At 36.6% G+C, this 16,173-nt stretch overlaps 1 protein-coding gene across 4 annotated transcripts in view; it reads left to right on the top strand.

Annotated features, from left to right (window-relative positions):
• DPP10 (dipeptidyl peptidase like 10) overlaps positions 1-16,173 on the top strand; it is a 225,999-nt gene that overhangs the window by 79,704 nt on the left and 130,122 nt on the right. For all 4 annotated transcript variants that reach the window (XM_054381326.1, XM_054381325.1, XM_054381324.1 and 1 more), the window contains one exon: positions 6,005-6,079. In XM_054381326.1, the coding sequence (XP_054237301.1) occupies positions 6,005-6,079 (75 nt within the window). The remainder of the gene's footprint in view (positions 1-6,004; positions 6,080-16,173) is intronic.

The following is a 16,173-nucleotide window of genomic DNA, read 5'->3' as shown; positions in this document are numbered from 1 at the left end:
AAAAGAATTTCAGTGTTTAACAAGCATTTTATTTATTTATTTTGCCATCAACTATTACGTAGAGCAGGTTAGCAGTTCACACACAACCCATCCCAAAGTTTGGCTAAGCTGGAGAGCAGTGCGTGGAGGACCACATAGAATTTTTGCTTATGGGAGGTTGTCCATCTGGTCCCTTACCATGCTCCTAGCTCAACCTCTCTGGTGTGTTTTACAATCCTTAAGCCCAAACCCAAATTAAAGAAAACAAACAAACACACACAGAGATGAGAAAAAAATGTGTGCAGGGACTGTGCTCTGTTTTGGTACTCTCCAAATGTGTTAAATCCTGCGGAAGAAAACTGTAGAAATTTTGCCTTCCTTTCTCCCTCTTAGGAAAAACTGGAACAACTATGGACGTGCTAAGACCGTTATTTGTTAGCCCTGATTTCCACTGATTTTGTGGTGAATATATGAAATTTTTTTTGGATGCTGAATACATAGAATGGCTTGAGTTAAAAAGTACTTTAAAGAGCATCTGGTTCAGACCCCTCTGCCATAGGCAGGGACACCTTCTACTAGACTGGGTTGCTCAAAGCCTCATCCAGCCTGGTCTTAAACATTCCCAGGGATGAGGCATCCACAACTTCTTTGGGCAACCCATTCCATGCATACACCCTAACAAACACAGTTCAGGATCCTCAGTCAGAGATGAATCTAACGTGACTCCTTAAGTGTTTCAAATGTAGCTGATGGGATATATTTTGAATCATCAAATAAGAGGCTGTTGGTTTGTTTTCAGTTTGGAAACTAGAATAGGGACACATATTTACAACAGCTTCCCTCAGCTGTATGCTTTGGACTCTTTTAAAACCCAGGCACCTCTGTCTTGCTCTTCTGCTTTGATTTTGGTGCCTTTTATAGCATCGTGGTGCACAGCAAACAAATATTACTGTCGCAAACCTGTTTCCATGGGCTTGCTGAGAGTATACTCCAGAGTATGTTAGATTGTCATATTACTGTAGACCATCTTTTACAAAGGATGGAGAAAGAAGTGTTACTACTTGTTGCCTGCTAATTAGAGGATGGTATCAGAAGGGTGAGCAGAGCAGGAGTAGTCTTGGCTCGTGAATCATCATTAGGCTGTGGCAGCTCAGCTGTGAAAACCATGTGGAGGCCTTGCAGCCAAAAGTGGAGAATGAGAGTGTTAGTCTGTGGAGAGCTTTTGGCACGGACTGTTTTGTGGGGTTTTGTGAAGTATTGTTCATAAACAGCCCTTTTTGTTGATAATTCTCCTCTTTTTGATTTTTTTTTATATTACATATTTTATATTCACCTCCACTGCACCCTCTCCCTCTTTTGATGGGAGACTCAGTGCAGCATCTTAATGCAATTATAGTTCCTTTGTTGATTAATGTAGATTTAATTACAAGAGTAGTTTACATGCTTATATTTTAAAAGCCTTACATAATGAGATTAATGAAAGGCTGAATAACAGTAAACACATTAAATAACATTACATAACCACATAAATATTAGTAATTGTTGTAACACTGGACGTTTTAATGACCGTTGAATGTTGTAAATAGGTGGTTATGAACATTGTGAACATTATCTCTGCTCTCCCATGCTGCTCTAAATGTTAAATAATCCCTTCATCAAAATCTTTTCAGTAGAAGAGGTTTTATGAGTTAGGGTTTAATGTTGCAGTGCATCACTGTGCAGAGATGAGAAAGCCTGACAGATGGAGGGGTTTGCAGTCACTGTGTTTTGGTAGTAGCCATTGGGTTTTGTCCAAGTGAAAGCTGTTTCAACATAAAAGATGCAGAAGAGAGTACTCCCTTGTAACTGTCAGGTTAGGGTATGTCTGCATGGAATCTCTCCAAATAATAATCTTAATAGTTAAGAGTTAACTGTCAAAGATGAGGGGTAAGAGGGAGAAAATTCTGTGATTTACAGTGTGGAGGTAATTTTCTACTAGAGAACCAATGACGTGAGGCTCCTGTGTGCTTCCCAGGTCTGTTCATGTCTTTTTCACGTCCTGTGATCACCTGCTTAGGTGTGTGAAAATATCTTGGGACTACATGAAGAGTGTCAGATGAGATTTGGGAATTTGATTTGTATTTTTGAGAACCATCCATCCAGGATGGCCCTTATCCATAGGGTAGAGTTCAGCTTATATCAGGTCATAAAGGACATTCATCTTTTACACTGGATAGGAAATCTGTGTGTTAACAGTTACTGCAGAGAGCATTGCAGCATTTTTGGATGTAGATTAAATACTCAGGTGACACAAGAAATAGTACATTAAGAAATGTAACTTTGGAAACCCAAGTTTTTCAATATTCTAATTAGCATGCACTTTCCTGATTACAACCTATCTTCTCAGAGGTTTCCTGTTTTTTTGCTGCTATACGGCTTGCTCTTCTACTAGCTTCCACTCTTTAGTTTCTTTCTCATTTAACCTCTCCCTGGTCCATCTTCTCCTTTCAGTTTCAGTAGTGGTAATAGAAGAAAAATCTTATTCTTCTCCTTAATTGCTGATACTACCCAAGGAAACTGCTATATGACAAATGCTTTCTCATTTTGCTGCTAGTGGAATTCTTGCCCATCTGATTCCCTTTGTGCATTACCATTTGGTCAATGCCTGTCAGATACTGGGCAATGATACAGAGGGAAACTAAGCTGTGCTTTTGCATTCAAGGAATGCACCTAATTATCTGGTTATACTTCTCCCTGTTTCAGGGCTTATTTTTCCAGAGCTACATTTTTTAGACATCACAGAATCACAGAATGCTAGGAGTTGGGAAGGACCTCAAAAGATTGTCTACTCCAACCCCCCCTACCAGAGCGGGATCACCCAGAGTAGGTCACACAGGAACACATCCAGGTGGGTTTTGAATGTCTCCAGTGAAGGAGACTCCACAGTTTCTCTGGGCAGCCTGCTCCAGTGCTCTATCACCCTCACAGTGAAAAAGATTTTCCTTATGTTTACATGGAACCTCCTGTGCTGCAGTTTGCAGCTGTTGCCCCTTGTCCTGTCATTGGACATCACTGAGAAGAGCCTGGCTCCAGCCTCGTGATGCTCACCTTTTATGTATTTATAAACATTCAGTCTCCTTTTCTCCAAGCTAAAGAGACCCAGCTCTCTCAGCCTTTCCTCATAAGGGAGATGTTCCTCTCTGAATTAAGCACGACCAAACCATAGAGGCATAATCATAAAGGTCAGCATTTAGATCTGTCTTCCTGAACAAAGGCTAAATAGCTCCTGACAAAGCAAGAAGCTGGAAAAGTTGCAGATATGCAGACATGAGAGTAGAACAAGCATCCTCCAGCTTTTTGATACCAAGACACCTGAATTTTCTTTAATTTCCAATATGATATTTTTCCAACACTTTTCTTTAAAACTAAAAAATACGTTCTCCTGAGAAGAGAAGAAACCCTTGGGGTCAAAATCTTCACAAACCTCTTTTTAAAGAGTAAATATCTCTCTAGTGAGTATCCCAATGCAAAATCTCCAAGGGCTTGACTGACTGTCATTTCACCTCATACAGCAGGAACTGAGATTTTCTATTAAGTACATAGCCATCTGATTTTATCTCCTCACTCATGGAGTCAGGGATCTGTTGGCTGATGAAATACTATAGACAGATTCATAGAATTAATGGGGAAAAACCTTTGTTTTACTGAATTACAGATTGTGAGCCATGTTAAGTGGGGGAAATGAGTCAGGTGAGGGTTTTTTTATTACTTTGTTTTTCTTTTTGATAATATAGAAGTGCTGCTTCTGTGCATACAAGTAGACAATTTCTGAATTAATCTCCAAAATTGTTCTTATCTTTACTAAAACCCAAAGCGAACCAACAAAAGAACCCAAGCAAAAACTCTAAGGAAATTTAAATCATTTAAGGTCACTTAGATCTTTCTGAAATTGTGTTACAAATAAACATATATTTCCTTAACAGCTTGATTATAAATCCAAACTAAGAAATGGGCTAATTATGTTTTTATGGTAATTTAAAGAAATCACCATTGCTATCAGATTTGGCAATGAACACATGGTTTCTGCTGGTCTAATTTTTATTTCCCCATTTCTTAAATGAAACATTAAGAAGTATGAAGCAGCTTTATGCTCCTTTTAACAAGAATAATGACATTATGCTAACAAAAAGAAAACTGTTTAACAAGAATAATGGCATTATACTAACAAAGAAGAAAACTGTTTTTACCAAAACCATTACCTGCAATCAAGAGAGTATAGCTTATTTGCATTGTGTGTATGCCATGTATCTGAGGCATTTCTGGAGGCAAACAGAATTTTGCAGGTGAGTGCAAGCTGAATGAATATGGTTGTCTTCAGCAGGATTCAAATGACTTGCAATCCCAACTCCACAAAACTCTATGAGTGGATACAGGCTGTGTGAGTAGCTCTTGTTAGTGTTGCCTCTAACTGCCAATCATTTGCAGCTGAGCTAGTCTGGTGTTTACCTTAAGTGCATCATTACTTTTGTGGTGCCATATTCAGTAGCTGAATATTCTTATTAAATGCCTGAAATGGTAAGCACCACACTCCCTGAGAATGAATTTGAAAAGTTGCCTGGGTTATATATTGTGGAAGACTGAGGTAGTAGGGCAGTAATTAATAAGCTGGTAGAAAGCAGAGAACTTTCACATCTAAAAATATTTTCAGTAATGTGTCAAGAAAAGGGAATGCTACTCATAGATTAACATTAACGGTCTCTGCTTAAGCAAAGATGGTTAATGCATAAAAGACAGTTTAGGCACAGTAGAAATCTATTCTGAATGTTTTATAGGTATAAAAGAATGCTTTCAGCTTGGTGTTTTTTTTTTTCCTTCTCTTTCCTCAAGACTGTAGATTTATCTTCTAATTTTTGATACTGCCATGCTCTTGCATCAAATGAAGACACAGTTTTTCTTCAAAACAATTTTTTCCGTTAGATTTCTTTGGATAGCTTTCTTCTAATTATATTATCTAGGAACCTGAATTTAATCTGCATAGCAAAACATAGCATCTTCTCAGTTTATTGGAAGATTAGCTTCTGCTTGGGTTTCTTCTAGGAATAACTCCTTAGCTACTCTGAATATATATTACTTTCTGAATTCTGGTTCGTGTACCTTAAATCCCCATTGAATTCATTAGTTTAGCAGTGGGATTAGGATAAACTGAAGAGGATGCTTAAGAAGTAAAATAAGGGAAAGCCTTCCTTTGAATAGTGGCTAGATTTTTCTTCCATCTTGTACTTTTGTGGATCTCATATTTTTTTTCTATCCTATTCTGATTTGTATTTTTCCTTTCTTCTTATTTTTCCTTTCATTCTGCAAGTAGGTGTCTTGAGATTCATTTTAAATTATTTCCTTCAGTGCTTTTTAAAGCACAGTCTCATCTTCTGTATGCATCAGATGTATTAAATTCTTTCTGACATCAACATTACCCCTTGATTAAATTACAGCCTGGAATTCAATTGGGTGCCATGTAGTTTTGCATAGACATAAAGCAATATTAGTTTTCTATTGCTACTTTATGTTTCACTTTGGTCTGTGCTAGTCATTTTCTTTCTTTTAAGAATGAGTTTTTCTCTAGTTCAAGTTGCCTTTCAAAATGTTTATGTATGTGGCCTTAAAAGAAAAGCAATAGAGTGTTTACCTGTTTGGTTTCTTGTATGTTATCTTCAAGCCTAACCTAGTGATGAATCTCCCTTATAACTGTTCCTGAGGTACACACCAGCCAAAATGTCTTCCTTTAGCTTCTGTAAATGAATTGGTAATAGTAGTTATCCTTGAGCAACCATGATAAAAAATACATCAACTTCTTAATTGGTGTTTACTGTTGAAGCCACATTCACCTGTTGCTATTGTATCTGCAAAACAGACTAAGAACTATTTAAGCCTTTCTTTTGTGAATATTGTATAGATGTTCTAAACCAGATCTCCCTTTAAAATAGGAAGTTTTTAATTGCAAGAAAATTTGGGAATAACCATACTCACTTTTGTTGTTGCTTCATTTCAGGTAACATTCAAAGCATCAAGATACTCTGTTTCACCAGACTTAAGATTTGTTCTCCTTGCATATGATGTTAAACAGGTAAGCCAACTATTCTTAATCAGAGAGCATCTAAACTGAAACTCTGAAACCCTTGTTGTTTTCTACATTTCATGTGCAATTCCAACATAATGTAATATGATTCATACGCTAGATTTCTTTTCCCAAAAACCATCTGATGCAATGATAGTGAAGTATGTATTTAAGTGTGTGCAGAAAATAACACAAGGTAAATTGCTGCGTCTCCTCTGAAGTGTCATGCTGGTTTCTTTATGAAAGCTTTCACAACCCTTAAACTGCTCTGTGACTAGCTGATTGTGTGAAAACCCATCTTTTGATGTTTCTCCTGTTTGAAAAAACTCTACATGTCATTTATGGACTATATACATATATAAAACACTCTGATTCATGTTTTGTTCCCAGTTTTGGTAGTCTGAAACCTGATTGTCTGAAAGTCTCTTGGACTACATAATGTGGTGTATTTGTTTCTCATAGTATTTAGAGATTTTGCAGGCTGTTACGCTGTCAAAAAGAGTTCCTATCAGTAGTACCACATAGAGATTTTGTTAAATAAATCTTTGAACAAAACAAAAAAGAAACTGGTTTAATTAATTTCCTCTGTGCATATTGGTGTTTGTATAAAAGGTTCTATCCAAATATGAATTGTTCTTTTTTACAGAATAGTTCTGGATTGATTGACTCAGTGGTTATTCAAGCAAGTTTGGTTTGGGTCTTCTTAATTTTATTTTGGAACAGTAAAATTTACAAATGCATGTTATTACTTGTGTCCTTAATATAGAAAGATATTGAGGAAGTATTACTATTGTTTAGCACTTTAAACTACAGTACAGTAGTTTACTTATTGTTGTGTATTGGTAACTGATAGTACAACAGATGTGTGTTGTGGATTTAAAATCTTAGAATAATACAACATTAATTTCTAGGTCAATATGCAAACTTTTCTTGTCTCCTGGTAACATTGCTGTATTGATCTGTATACCTACAGCTTTCAGAATGATATCTGCAAACTGGAAAATGTGCTGGAAGCTGATCTGAAATATTCTAGGGGTGCTAATGTTAAATGATTTGTTTATTTGGCACTAGAGCCAGATACAATTTTCTTCTACCAGTTCCAGTGCATTTTGAATCAAGATCTTTTTACAACACCCAAACACCAATGAACTAGGAAAGAGCTGCTGTTCAGTCCACCTTTTTTTTTGCTTGAAGGTTTCCAGTTTGATTGTTGCCTGAAAATTACTTATAGCTTCCTATTTCCCTTCTTGATTGTTTATAATTGTGTGAAATAACTTAATAATCCCTCATACTGACTTAATTTTCTCATCTGATTCTACTGAAATACTAATTTTGGATGGATTTGTTTGTTCACGATTTTTCTTTGTAATAGCATATATAGCTGATACAGAAAAATAAGGAAAACATGCAAGTATCCATTACATTTTATTATATCTAAATGTTGCATCATCAGGGATGAATCCCTGCCCCACAATAAAGACAGTTCATTGATGTGTATGTTGCTCTCCATATATGCTGAAGACATATATCACTTTACAATACAGCTCTGTTTCTGTATTTAATTCCTGGTTTTGTTGCAAAAAAGAAATTTTTCCCTCCTTCTGCAGTTCAGTTGCTGGTAGTGACTTAGAGGGTTGAGGTTTGCAGCATTTACATTTTGCATCTGGCTTTTTCCTTTGCTCAAATATGTTGACAAGAAGTAATATGCATCAGGAATAGTGTGGCCAGCAGGAGCAGGGAGGTCATTGTACCCCTGTACACAGCACTGGTTAGGCCACACCTTGAGTCCTGTGTCCAGTTCTGGGCCCCTCAGTTTAGGAAAGATGTTGAATTGCTGGAGCATGTCCAGAGAAGGGCAACGAGGCTGGGGAGAGGCCTTGAGCACAAGCCCTATGAGGAGAGGCTGAGGGAGCTGGCACTGTTTAGCCTGGAGAAGAGGAGGCTCAGGGGAGACCTCATTGCTGTCTACAACTACCTGAAGGGAGGTTGTAGCCAGGAGGGGTTTGGTCTCTTCTCCCAGGCAACCAGCAGCAGAACAAGAGGACACAGTCTCAAGCTGCACCAGGGGAGGTTTAGGCTGGAGGTGAGGAGAAAGTTCTTCACAGAGAGAGTGGTTGGCCATTGGAATGTGCTGCCCAGGGAGGTGGTGGAGTCACCATCCCTGGAGGTGTTCAAGAGGGGATTGGACGTGGCACTTGGTGCCATGGTTTAGATAGGCATGAGGTGTAGGGTGACAGGTTGGACTCGATGATCTTTGAGGTCTCTTCCAGCCTTCTTGATTCTTGATTCTATGATTCTATTCTATGATTCTAATTAAAATAAGAAATTAAAAGGGCTTGGCAAGCAATTTGTGGTGGTAGTCCTGGATGGCTTTAGACAAGGCTTGTGATGCTTGCTGTCAAGTGCTCCAGCTGGGCTCATGGTTTTCAAAGCAGAAACATACTGTGATTGTTGCATCCTCTAGAAGTGATGGTGATGGTGCTAAAATTGGTTAATAGCTGCATGTTATCAGTCACGTGTAAATACTAACAAATGCCATTGATGTCTGCTATGTCCTGAGAAGAATTGGTTACTTAGGGTGGAAAGGAAAATAGCCAAAAGTCTAAACCAATTCTTTAAAGTTAGAAAAGAATGTTACTGTGGTAAAAAGCCTTTTTCCTCCCCAGTTTTTATTTTTTGTTTTAGAGCCTGACTTATTTGGTCTTGATGAAAGGAAATCTACCTCTAGACCTTCTCCTTCCCCTAGCTATCAAGTATAAATTCTTAAATTTATTTCTTATAAGATTAATACTAAACAGCATAACTTAATTGGACATTAAAAATTATTTTCAGTAGAATCAGTTCAGATGCTTTTATTTCATTTGAGTTTAACATTTTATGAAACTCAGGGTTACTTATTGTCATGTGCCACAACATACTGTTCAGCCTTTAAAGATACCTAGCTTGAGGAATCAAAAGCAACTCACTATAAGCATTTAGTTGATCTCACTATCTTCTATGAATTTCCACAGAGCCCTGGACTTTTCTACATGGATTTGACCCTTATTTTTCCTTCTTTATTAGGATTTAGGTGTATAATCATTCTGTAATATATTTGATGGGATTTCTCCTTTTGCAGACTCTTCCGACTTTGGGTTTTTCAAACGATAATGGTTGTTTACACACATTAGTCTGTGTTCTTTGCAACATGCAGTAATACAGCTGGAACAGATTTATTAATCAACAGTTTTATAAATAAGCTAGTGCGTTTCAGCTGAACAGATTGGAGAAAAATAGAGACAAATGTTTCTTCAAGACATTTTGTCACGAAATCGTAATTAGAAACAAGGTTATTTTGATGTTTGGATTAAAAAATAAACGTGGAGTTAAATTAAATAGTTGAATATTTATTTTAGTGTTGTCAGCATTTTCTTTAATCTATTTTATGCTTGGAATGGCAAACTTTAATTAAATTTGCAGTTGTTTCAGGGCAATTAAGAATGTCCTCTGTGCATAACGGGACATAAATCTGCATGAAAATAAGCCCTCTTTGAATACAAACGTAATAATTGAGTGAATCATTTATATCATGCTTAATAGAAGGAACAATACAATTTCATGTGGCATAGCAGCTGTTTTGGTATAGCTTTATAAAATTTATGTGGAAGAAACTTCCTTTCCTAAAGAATTCAGAGTGTTGTAAGTTGACTTCTGGGCAGCAGATTCCCCTCCATCTGTATCATGGCAGGTCACAGAATGTAAGCCACTTATTACTGGAACAAGCAGTTTGTCTGGATGGCTTTTTCTTTTCTAATAGAAGGTTGTGACAATTTTAGAGGTACTTTCTGAGTGTTTTTTTGCTGCAGTACTCCATAGTTCTCCATGTCTAAAATGCTTTCATAGATTCTTCAAGTTGTGGGTTTTTTGTGTGGTTTGCATTTTTTGTTTTGTTTTGGTTTTATTACTTTAGCAAAACTTGCATGGATCCACTGTGTGTAGTTCAAACTTTCTTTCTGCCACTCACCCTAATTCAGTCACCATCACTGAAAAAAATCTCATTTTTCAAGGCAACAAATCAGTAAGTAGGAACTAATTTGAGAAATGAACACATACATTCTTGCTGAATGTCCTGCCAGCTTGATTCTTCTGGGACAGTGGGAACAGAGCAGCAGGGAGACAGTTGTATGTGTTGTATGCAGAGAGGAGACATTTCCACAGTGCTATAACTTTTTGATTTTCTTTTGAAGGCTGCCAAGATATGGGCAAGGAATGTGATGCTCTGAGAGGCAGGGTATGTAAGCCAGTTGAACGTTCCAGAGAATGGTTATTTCACTACTGATTTTAATAAGGACTGTGTCCAAATTACATTTAAAATTTCTCTCACTGCTCATAATGTTACTCACAACTACAAAATCCTGATTTATAGTTTTGATTAGAAAATGGAGATTGGACGTTCTGTACTTGGATTGATGGTGAAGAATGGGGCAGTAATTTGCAGTTTGCAGTGTACTGAATACTGAGGTCCTAAGAATATCTTTTACTATTGGGGAAGTCTGAGGTCCTAAAAAAGTCCTTTACCATTGGTGTCCTTCAGCAGAAGTTTGTACCTCGCAAGTTGGCCCTGGAGACTGCATAAAATGAAAATAAGCTTTATTCCAGACATTAATGAGGTTTTTGCATGTTCTTCCCATGCTTTTGCTAGAATATAATATGCCACAGAATAGCAAGTGAAGAAGTAAATGAGTTCCTCTTTTTCTTTTAATTCCCTTTTTTCCCCTTACTTGATTTAATAACCCCTTTCTTTGTGATTTTGTTTTTTTTTTTTTTCATACAAACTGTCCTTTCATTCTGCTTGCTTTCAAGTACCTTTTGAATACTAGCATTCAGGATTTTTTCTTGCTTCATTCTCTTTACTGTTACTAATACATAATTTCCTGCTTTCAATGCAAGATGTATTATGTGCAGGATTTTTTAGCCTTTGGTTCATAAATGTGCTTAAAAGACAGATTGAAGTTCAGCTGTAGTTTAGAAACATAATCATTTATAAACTCTCTAAAAAAGGAAATATTTTTTTCTGAATTAGAGCTTCAAATGGTAATTTTTTTTAGCTAGATAATTCTGATAGAACAATGTATTTAGCTTAAAACACCATGAAAATAACATTTAATAATTCTTATGGTAAGATCAGGATGAAGAATAACCCAATCCTTTTCAGAAGAGTAGGAGGAAAATAGTTCTAAACATCATTCATTCAGTAGGAATGAAAATTATTTCAAAATATTATAATGTATTGAAGTAAAAATGAGAGTCCAACACAGCATCTGAAGCAAAGAAACTCCAAGAGAAAGAAGCTGCTTATCTGCTGTGTGCTGATGCCTGTCATCACTTTGCTGCTGTAATGCCTATTTTTAGAGGGTAATGATAGGGAGTACTGACCACAGTCTGCAGCAAACGGCTACAAGTGACAGGCTCATCAAGCTTTTAGAGATTAACACTGATACTGGCTTACTCAAGTGCACTGAAATGATCTTCAGGAGTTTATCTGCAGATTAGAAGAATACATGAGTGGAAAAATACAGTGAAACCTTCATTTATGATTATCTGTTCTGCATTAGGGGATTGTCTTTCTTCCAGTTAAGTGGAAACCGAATGTTCAGTGGTCACTAATCTTCTTGGTCAGTGAAATTGATTATTGGATACTTGTTTTCTGCAAAACTTAGAGGACACAGAAATCATCTTGCATTATGTTGTATTTTCTAATGAAGGCATTGGTTGGTGTTTTCAGGGTGATAGTTTATATAGCGCTTACGAAAATCTGACTTTGAAGAGTACTACCTAGAGATGCTAGCTAATGTTTAGAAACATATACCCCCAAGATGAAATGAAATCTGTCTTTTAACATGTAGAAACAATCTTTTCTCAACAAGATTATTCCATACAAAAGAGTAACAAAAGACTTCTTATCTGAGCAGTGATTTTGACAGCATTTTTTGTGGTGCTGTCTGTGAAGTATAGGTCTGAGACAAAATTCATACAACTTTTTTCTCCAGAAACACATGCTTTTTTAAGATAAACCTGTTTGTCATGTGTACTTCCCTAGGTCCTCAGGGTGATCTTTAATCTTTCATTTGTTCATTTTGAGATGAGTCCAGGATGTGCATACTGCTGAACTTATGAGATCATAAATAAAAGTCTGATCCAGACATGACTTTCCCATTCATCCTTATCTCTCATCTCTACCTTGAGAACAATAAAGACCAAGTTTTTTTCAGCAATAAGAAAAAAACAAACAACAACAATAACAAAAAAAAAAAAGGGACAAAGGGACTTTTAAGTGAGATTCACCCTCAAAATTTGCCAGTATTTTTAAATATATTTTATTCCTCTTTTAGGTATGATCAAATTAAGCATTTAAAAGGTCAGATATTGAGAAATTAATGGAAGTGGGCTTCTCAAATTTTCCCCTTTTAAAGGCTGTTGCTTTACCTTCAGTTCAAGTTTTATCTGGATAGAGTAGAATTTGTTAACATAATAGCTAGGCTGCTGATGATCTCAGCATACTATTCACTCACCTATATTTGACTTTATGTAGTGTTGTGGTTTAACCCCAGCTGGCAATTAAGCACAACACAGCTGCTCGCTCAACTCTATTGCAATAATAATAGAATGTACAAAATGAGTGATGTGCAGTAGAATTGCTTACCACCCACTGAACAATGCTCAGTCAACCCCCAAGCCATGGCCCCTGACCAGCTCCCCTCTGCTTTGTATACTGGGCATGATGTCATATGATATGGAATACCTCTTTGACTCATTTGGGTCAGCTGTCCTTGCTGTGTCCACTCCCAGCTCCTTCTGCACTCTCAGCCTCCACTGTCAGGGCACTATGAAAAGCTGCAAAGACCTTGACTTAATTGCTTAGCAACAACTAAAACATCAGTGTGTGACCAGCATTTTTCTCATCTGAAATCCAAACCACAGTACTCTACCAACTGCTGTGACAGAAATCAACTTTATTCCAAATAAAAGGAGGGTATACAGCCCCACAGATATGCAAGGCATTTTAGAGCTGTAAAAAGACAAGATCTTTGCCTGAGAAGATGTCACCGGGAGTCACCATCCCTGGAGGTGTTCAAGGGGGGATTGGACGTGGCACTTAGTGCCATGGTTTTGATAGTCATGAGGTTTAGGGTGACAGGTTGGACTTGATGATCTTTGAGGTCTCTTCCAACCTTCTTGATTCTATGATTCTATGTCTTTTGTAGTAAAATCTGGCAAAATGAATTTGGTGATGTTACATGCTATCATGAATTATGCCATAAAAGTGACTATTTGTATGAATTATGCCATAGAAGTGACTATCCATATGAATAGATTGTGTCTCACTTCTATCCAAGGTTTCATCTAAATTATGTATCACAACAAAATAACCATCAGTCCCCCTAAATAGAAGATGGGGAAAATAGAATGTATTTTATGCTAAGGATGGTGGGTGTTGATGTTTGTTTAGTATTTCTCTGATAAACAGCCTGTTCATATGTCATCCATGTTGAAGTGCAGTCCAGTACTTTCATTAAATTCATCAGAAAACTTACCACCTTACTACTTATTAGAAGTCACAGTTCTATACCTGGAGCATCTGCATATCTTTTTGCATTATTTTTCTTCAGGTATGCATTAATATATTTACATTATTGCCTATTTTTGATGGGATAACAGAGCTGCTCTCTGCTGGGGCATTGCTGTGAACAGAGGATAAACTGTCACAATTTGTCCCTTTTGAAAAATTATGAAGTAAAAAGGCAGGAAAACTGTTTGGATACTTCTACTGTGTTGTTTTGTTGTTTTTTTTTCTCTTTGTTTTGTTTTGGTTTTTAAATCTGTTATGAGAGCTGTCCTGTCACTTATGTGCCCATATGTATCCACTTACCTATCTTTCTTAAATTTCTGCTAGGAAGTGCTTGATTTCATCAGCTGACATGGTGATTAATATATTCAGGTTCCATGTTGTGTAACAGTATAAAAACTACAGATCACCCTCCACTTTACATAGGTAAGAACATGAGACAAGGTGATGTTGCTTTGCAGATAACTTAGAGTCTTTCTGTCCCATTTCTTACAGAATTGCTGTTTAACATCATTTTAGATGTAAACAAAAGGAATAACTCTAATTTAACTAGAAGATAGCTCTTTTTTCTTTTTTTCTCATGTGGAATTGCCAGCATTTGAAAACCAGTATTCCTGTTTTCAACTTCTTGATGGAAGCCAGCATTGAAAAAAAGAATATTGTGCTTTGCTATTGTAGAAGCAGAATCTAGGGCACTTGGCTTTTCAAACAAAATGTTTATTGTCAGAAAAAGAAGGTATTGATTTTCAAGAATATTGTCATTTGTAACAAGTATGAATTCTGTTATTTCAGGAAGGTTGAAGCAATGTCCAGCTGAGTTGACAAGATCCAGCAGTTTAGAAACTTGGTCTTAACATAACTCTGATTTTCACATGGTAGTATTCCTACATCACATAATAATCCACAGGGACTGCAATCCCTGTGTCCTAATGCTACACAAATAGGTGGTATCACACTGTTTAAGACAGCAGCTGTCTTTAGGGGCTATTTCTTTTATTCATCAGTTCTACTTTCAGCTGTGAAACTGCCAGCCCTGTTACATCCTCTCTGTTTCTAATGCCCCTGAGATGCCTGTTGTAAGTGAAGGGTATGTCTGTCATAGCCCACAAACAAAAAAAAAGCACTTTTAAAACAAAACCAGACCTTTTTTAATCCCACTTACCTCTTGCTCCAATGCGTTGTGCGTATTGATGAAGTTACCAGAACTGTACAACTGAAAGTTAGTTTTAAAATCCCATTGTAATGTATGCTTTTTTTTTTTTTTTTAGAAGATCAGGTACTAGTGATATTGGTATCAAATATCTGTGAGATCATTGTTCTTCAGCAATGCTGAATGGAAAAATAAGGGTTTGTTTCTTGGTTTTGTTGGGTTTTTGTTTGGTTGATTGGAGTTGTTTGGCTTTTTTTTGTTGTTGTTGTTCTTGTTGTTACTGTTTAATTTGGGTTTTTCTTTTGTTGTTTTTGGTTGGTCGGTTTGTTTTAATAAAGAAAAAAAAGCAAGGACAGCCTGAATAAGCATCAGGTCAAGGACTACTCTAGCTCTAATTGGAGACTGTTTCAGTAGCTGTTAGGGGCTGGAAAAGCTGAAGAGAGCTTTAATTTGGATTAAGATCTGCAAGAGTTGACCACAAGCAACTACAGTCAGCTGATACACCCATCTGTTTTGAAAAGGTCTTTGTTCCATGTTTCCAAGAAATAATAGTTCCCTTCCTTGCTATCAAAAGAATGTGGACTAAAAAAATATTTTACACATCTCTCTGTTTTGATAAGTATTACCCTGAGCATGAATCGCTGTTAGTTCAACTGCTATGCTTATTGATTTCTCAAATACAACAGCTGGCTCACATCTTCAAATACAATGAATAAATGACTTCTGAGGAGCAAAATCACTAAAACATTTTATTGAAACACCATGTATGTTTTTTGTGATGTAGACATCAGCATCTTCCATAATGACTAATTTTAGGTCTAACTTAAAGACATATTCTTTCTGTATGTGCTGAAAATAAACGAGATGAGATTACTTAGAGGATAGCCATCTTAACAAATACCTACAGGCCACTTCATGTGTTCAATACACTTAGAAAATCTATTTTAAACTATGGGGTTTCATTTTTCAGAATATCTTCTATCTGAAATTCAATAACAATATATCTTACTGAGAAATGTGGTATGCGTTATAGCTTTCTCATTAAAGGTTTAAATAAGATACTATTAGTCCTGATGAATGTAATCTCAAATGGTCACTTAATCTTAAAATAGCCATTGATCACACATTCAGATTTTTAGTCTCGCAGCCAAACTAGTATATATTCTCAGTGGTCATGAATTTTGTACCAGAAGGAATTCACATCTTTCTTTGGCTGCTATGTTATGAATTAAATTTACCAACTAGGGATGTCTTAGTGAGTTTCTGGGTTTGGGGGGCGAGGGGGTTGGATGTGGTTGGTTGGTCAGTTTTTTTTAAACTTTCCAGATACATTTGATATATGAAATG

This window comes from Indicator indicator, chromosome 5, assembly GCF_027791375.1.
Source record: "Indicator indicator isolate 239-I01 chromosome 5, UM_Iind_1.1, whole genome shotgun sequence".
Lineage (NCBI taxonomy): Eukaryota > Metazoa > Chordata > Aves > Piciformes > Indicatoridae > Indicator > Indicator indicator.
This window is presented reverse-complemented; position numbering and strand designations above follow the sequence as displayed.